The 6,000-nt window shown below is 43.8% G+C and overlaps 1 protein-coding gene across 8 annotated transcripts in view; it reads right to left on the bottom strand.

Annotated features, from left to right (window-relative positions):
• Window positions 1-2,788: 2,788 nt before the first annotated feature.
• The window catches only part of LOC132393875 (transmembrane protease serine 11C-like), a 141,529-nt gene continuing 138,317 nt past the window's right edge, over window positions 2,789-6,000 (bottom strand). For 3 of the 8 annotated variants that reach the window (XM_059969270.1, XM_059969272.1, XM_059969271.1), the window contains one exon: window positions 2,815-4,474. In XM_059969270.1, the coding sequence (XP_059825253.1) occupies window positions 4,313-4,474 (162 nt within the window). In that variant the 3' untranslated portion in view covers window positions 2,815-4,312. Of the gene's footprint in view, window positions 4,475-6,000 lie in introns of all 8 variants that reach the window. The other 5 variants (XM_059969275.1, XM_059969274.1, XM_059969277.1 and 2 more) reach the window with 4 other exon arrangements.

Below are 6,000 nucleotides of genomic sequence, written 5' to 3'. Positions count from 1 at the left end.
GCGGGCAGCGCACTCAGCTCTGTCCACAGAGGTGGCCCAAGCACGCAACCAGCCGCATCGAGGTGGTCGATACCCGGGAGTCGTGCGCCCTCGATCCGCGAGCCTCCACCTCCTCTGCGCCTCCTTGAGACAGCACGGAGGTCAGGGTGAAGGCTTCGCCAGACTGACCAAGGGGCGAAGTCCGATGACACGACCAGCTCCCGGAGCAGCCTCACCGATAGCCAGCTACGCTGTGGGCTGGTGCGATCCACAATGGTCCCTGCGGTACTGTGACCTCTGTCACTGGTCCCTCTCCCAAAGTGTTGCTGTTCCGTGACCTCTAACTAGTTTTCGCTGTCACTGGTCCCAACGTGTTACCGTAATGTGACCTTAGTTATTGAGCCTACACTTCTCCCTCCCATACTGTGACCTTAGTCATAGACCTTAGACCTTCCCCATTCCCCCTGTTCTCTGAGGAACCTGATCCTTGTCCAGATTAAAGTCAATAGACAACAGGTGCAGAAGTAGGCCATTCGGTCCTTCGAGCTAGCACTGCCATTCACTGTGATCATGGCTGATAATCCACAATCAGTACCCCGTCCCTGCCTTCTCCCCATATACCTTGACCCCACTATCTTTAAGAAAATAGAACATAGAATAGTACAGCACATTACAGGTCCTTCGGCCCACAATGTGCCGACCCTCTAACCCTGCCTCCCATATAACTCCCCACCTTAAATTTCTCCATATACCTGTCTAGTAGTCTCTTAAATTTCACTGGTGTATCTGCCTCCACCACTGACTCAGGCAGTGCATTCCATGCACCAACCACTCTCTGAGTGAAAAACCTTCCTCTAATAACCCCTTTGAACTTCCCTCCCCTTACCTCAAAGCCATGTCCTCTTGTACTGAGCAGTGGTGCCCTGGGAAAGAGGCGCTGGCTGTCCACTCTGTCTATTCCTCTTAATATCTTGTATATCTTAAGAGCTCTATCTAACTCTTTCTTGAAAGCATCCAGAGAATTGGCCTCCACTGCCTTCTGAGGCAGAGTATTCCATAGATCCACAACTCTCTGGGTGAAAAAGTTTTTCCTCAACTCCATTCTAAATGGCCTACCCCTTATTCTTAAACTGTGGCCTCTGGTTCTGGACTCCCCCAACATCGGGAACATATTTCCTGCCTCTAGTGTGTCCAATCCCTTAATAATCTTGTACGTTCCAATCAAATCCCCTCTCATCCTTCTAAATTCCAGCGTATACAAGCCCAGACGCTCCAATCTTTCAACATATGACAGTCCTGCCATCCCGGGAATTAACCTCGTGAACCTACACTGCAGTCCCTCAATAGCAAGAATGTCCTTCCTCAGATTTGGAGACCAAATCTGAACACAATACTCCAGGTGTGGTCTCACCAGGGCCCTGTACAACTGCAGAAGGACCTCTTTGCTCCTACACTCAACTCCCCTTGTTATGAAGGCCAACATGCCATTAGCTTTCTTCACTGCCTGCTGTACCTGTATGCTTACTTTCAGTGACTGATGAACAAGGACACCTAGATCTCATTGTACTTCTCCTTTTCCTAACTAAGTCCATCTGCTTTTTCTCTGTGCACATTTCCAGCTGATTGATATCCTTCACATTCCCTTGACTGCCAAGAGGTTCACCAGTTTTTGTGTTAATCAGACCATCTCTGACTGTTAAAATGTGCATCAATTTTTCTTGCTTTGCTGATCCGCCCATCTCAATTTTCATTCCAGTCAGTTATATATAAAAAAAGAGGCCCCAGCACTTTGTGGAACAGCACTTGTTACTGTACTCTAGTCAGAATGACACCCCTCCACCACTATCCTCTGTCTTCAATGGCCAAAGCATCTTTGGATCTCCATGGACCTCATATGTCTTTTGCTTCTGGATTTGCATACCATAAGGAACCTTGTTGAAAGTCTATGTAGACCAGGGGTTCCCAACTTATTTTATACCACAGACCAATACCATTAAGCAAGGGTCTGTGGACTCATGATAGGAACCCCAGCTGAAGACAATATCCACAGCCCATTCCTTATCAATCATCTTCACATCCTCCTCAAATACTCTTTGAATTCAAATGGGGTCAGTCTTTGCTTGACTGGGTCCATAACCTGGTAATTTGCATTTGTTATGTAATTGACAAATACTGCAATGTGTTCAGTTCTATGAATGATGGAATAAAGATTTAGGAATGGTTGTCACTGACTACGCTGACTATGGTTCTTTGCGGGAATGGGACCCACTCTCGGGGTTTCTCGATTAGCCATTATTCGGCACACTAAGAGCTTGGCCTAAGAGTTTAACTCACCTTTGAAGGGCCAAGATCTTGTGGCTTTGGAGATGGGTGGATTGAAGGTCGGTGTCCAGGCAGATCGATATGTTGTGGGAGATGGAAGATCTAAGGCTGTGTGCCGAGAGACCTGGGAGCTTTGGGCACAGAGCTTAGAAAAAGCAACACAATGGACTTGTAACATCATAAAGCAGCAAGTTGTTTGTTATGTCTTCCCTCTCGCTGTGAAATGGAGATATCTCTTTCCCCTTTATTAGGAAGAGACAGAGCCTGTGGTATGTCAAATACCAAGTGAACAAATAGTCTTTGGGGTAACTGCAAGTCTGTGACTTTGCTGTTGCTTTGTCCATGCTTGAGTGCTCGGTGGTGAGTGCTGATGCTTTTTTTTGCCGGTGGAGGGTAGGGGGGAATCATTGCTTGCTGCCGCTTATGCATGGGGGGGAGCTGGGGTGGACTTTGGGGTTCTAACATTTAATAGTCTTTCATTCTTTGGGGGCCCTCCTGTGTTTTCATGAATGGTTGTGAAGAAATAGCATTTTAGGATGTATATTGAATACATTTCTCTGACATTAAGTGTACCTTTGAAACCTTGGAAACATGATTTCAATGAACTGTATAACTGAAATGATTTTAAGTCTAGAAACTTCTGTTAATGTTGAACTTCATGTACTGGAATATTAAAAAACTGAGATCATAAATAAACACTTTCCCAAACATTCTTAACTAGAATTATAGAAATAGAGAGTCATAGAACACTACGGCACAGAGACAAACCTGAACTCTAATGCATTCTCCACCAGGATAATCTGACTGTGTTTTGGATGTAAATTGGTTTATTATTGCCACATGTACAATGTAAAATGTTGTTTTGAATTGATCCATACAGATCATTCCATTGCTGACATAGTGCTAGGAAAACAACAACAGAATACAGAACTAAGTGTTTCAGTTTCAGAGACTACTTTAGTCTATGATTTGTCTGTTATTTGACATTTTCAAACACTAGCTTCTAATATATTTTAACATAAGTGCCAAAATCAAATGTATTTTAATTAGCTACTAAAATCAATATCTGAGCCCTACATTGAACACATGATTGTTGTACCTCAGTCACAAGTTTCTTTAATCTCTTGCCCTAGTTGAAGTTCTTTAGTTTTGGAGTTGTTCTTGAAGCTTGGTTTCATGATATGACAAGTCCCACACTGTTTCTGAATTCTGCCATATCAGCCATGCTGCCTTTTGTATTGCAGCAAGTCAACAGCCAAGGTGCCGGTAGTTTTTGGGATATCTGCAAGTGAGTGGAACAGCTGAACTGCCAGAATGTTCCAAAGCAAGATCAGTTACACCTTTATTAATTCATCATGGTTATTGTTTTGTAATCAAGTAAAAGTTTCAATGTTTTAAGTTGATTTTTATTTTAAAAATTTTTGATTTTAAATTGCTGCCATCATTTTCACCAACTTGTAAATATTTCATTTGCTGACCTATTTCTCAAAGTGGGGCTAGAGTTAGCTTTAGGAGTTCATAGTACAATGAAATCTCACACTGATTTAGACTACAAACACAAAATGCTGGAGGAGCTCATCAGGCCAAGCAGCATCTATGGAGAAAAGTACACTCGACGTTTTGGGCTGGTCCAAAACGTCGACTGTACTTTTTTCCATAGACGCTGCCTGGCCTGCTGAGTTTCTCCAGCATTTTGTGTGTGTTGTTTGGATTCCCAGCATCTGCAGATTTTATCTTGTTACTGATTTTGATTAGAAATTTTAAACTTCTAACTTTAGAAACACAAGAACTTAGACTTTCTATATTAGTAGGAACAGTGCAGTGTACAATAAAGATAACTGAAGTTTAGAGTTCTAATTTTATAAATGTTCACCTTTAAGTAGCATGTAGAAAGTGCAGACATGGTCACAGTTTTTTATTAAATTAGGAGTTGGGAATTCGCTCTGGTGGAAGTGACATTGGAAATCAGTGCATGAGTAGTTCAAACTAAAGTGTGCCACTATAAAGCCACTTATACTCCTGTCTGCTCTTGCACCCACTCACGAATGGCTGTTACACGAGTGTAGACTCCAGGAAATCCCGGGTTAGCACAACCTTTGCCAAAGCTGACAATTCCAGTGAGGAACCAGAATCCATCAGACTGCTTACAAGCCAGTGGACCCCCTGAATCGCCCTGCAATGAAAAGACGGCAAAATGTTAAGTAACCATCATTACCAGACTCTGTAACTAAGGACCAGCTGTTGAACCTTCCCAGTTTTACAAAGTATTTTTATAATTTCAAGGCAAGTAGGCATCACAGTCTATGAGAGCTTTTAATCACCTGTGTCTAGCTGTCCTTGAGAAGGTCCTCGAGGTGTGGGTACACTAACACTGCTACCGGGGAGAGAGTTCCAGGATTGTGATCCAATGATGATGAAGGAAAAAATTAGGGTGAGGGTAGAGGGCATACTAGGTGGTATGACCCTGTGCTTTTACTGCTCTTGTTTTCAGTAGGTGAAAGTGTTGTGATTGAAGTGTCTCGGTGAGTTGCTACAGATTGTACAAACTGTTGCTATTATGTGTCAGTGGTGTAGCGAACCATTGAGGATGGGGGTGCCTGTCAGCTGGCTCGCTGTTGTGCTGTATTGGGTTGAAGCTGCACTCACTCCTAGTGAAGAGTGTTCCATCTGAGGTTTGTTGACTGTGGACAGGGTTTGGGAAGTTAGGAAAGAAGAAATTCACCACAGGAGTCCCAGCCTCTGACCTGCCTTGCAGCTCCGCTGTGTTTGTGGTGACACCACACTACTGTACTTCAATAGTGGAGACGTCATTGAATGTCGGATTTTTCCCACTAGATACGTTGTGCCACCTATCAGCCCGGCCTGGCTGTTGTCCAAGTCTTCCTAATTTTGGATGTGGACTGCCTCAGTGTCATGAATAGTGCTAAACTTGTGGGCTGCCCCCAGTAAATCCTTATTTATTGATTCTTTATAGATTCTTTTAGAACAGGATTCTTACCTGCCAGATTTCCCTCCTGTCCTAACTGTGCCCTGGAGCCATTCTAACTTCACTGACTCTGCCCCCGGGGCCATTTCCACTTTACTAACTCTGCCTCTGGGGCCATTATAACTCCACTAACTCTGCCCCTGGGGCCATTCCCACTTCACTAACTTGCCCCTGGAGCCATTCCCACTTCACTAACTCTGCTCCTGGCCTATTCTAATTTCAACAACTCTGCCCGTAGGGCCATTCTGGGTGTTGTGATCATTAACAGAAACTGCAGATGTATGTTTGGATGTGCAACTACTAAATATATCTGAGTCTGTATTTGAACTAGACAGCTGGGATTAACCAAGTTCCTTGAGGAATATAAGGGATGCAGGAGTACACTTACACAGGACAACAGGAGGTCTAGAAGAAGACACAAGGCAGAACTGATAGCTAAGAATCCTGTTCTAAAAGAGACTATAAATACTCTAAAAACAAAATGGAAACTAAAGTAGGACATCTAAAGGATCAGAGTGGCTGTCTATATGAGGAGCCTGGGGCCTTAGCTAACGCATCGTAGAACCTAGTTGAAAGCCAGGGAAGAAAATGCTAGGGCCCTAGCAGAGAGATTTGTATTATCATTAGCCTCCAGTCAAGTACCAAAAGAGTGGAGCTGGCTAATTTGTGCCTCTGAGGAACTGCAAAGACAAACAAGGAAAGAACAAACCGAT

The sequence above is a fragment of the Hypanus sabinus genome, chromosome 5 (assembly GCF_030144855.1).
Source record: "Hypanus sabinus isolate sHypSab1 chromosome 5, sHypSab1.hap1, whole genome shotgun sequence".
Lineage (NCBI taxonomy): Eukaryota > Metazoa > Chordata > Chondrichthyes > Myliobatiformes > Dasyatidae > Hypanus > Hypanus sabinus.
The sequence above is the reverse complement of the archived record's forward strand: the minus strand, read 5'-3'. Positions and strand labels throughout refer to the sequence as shown.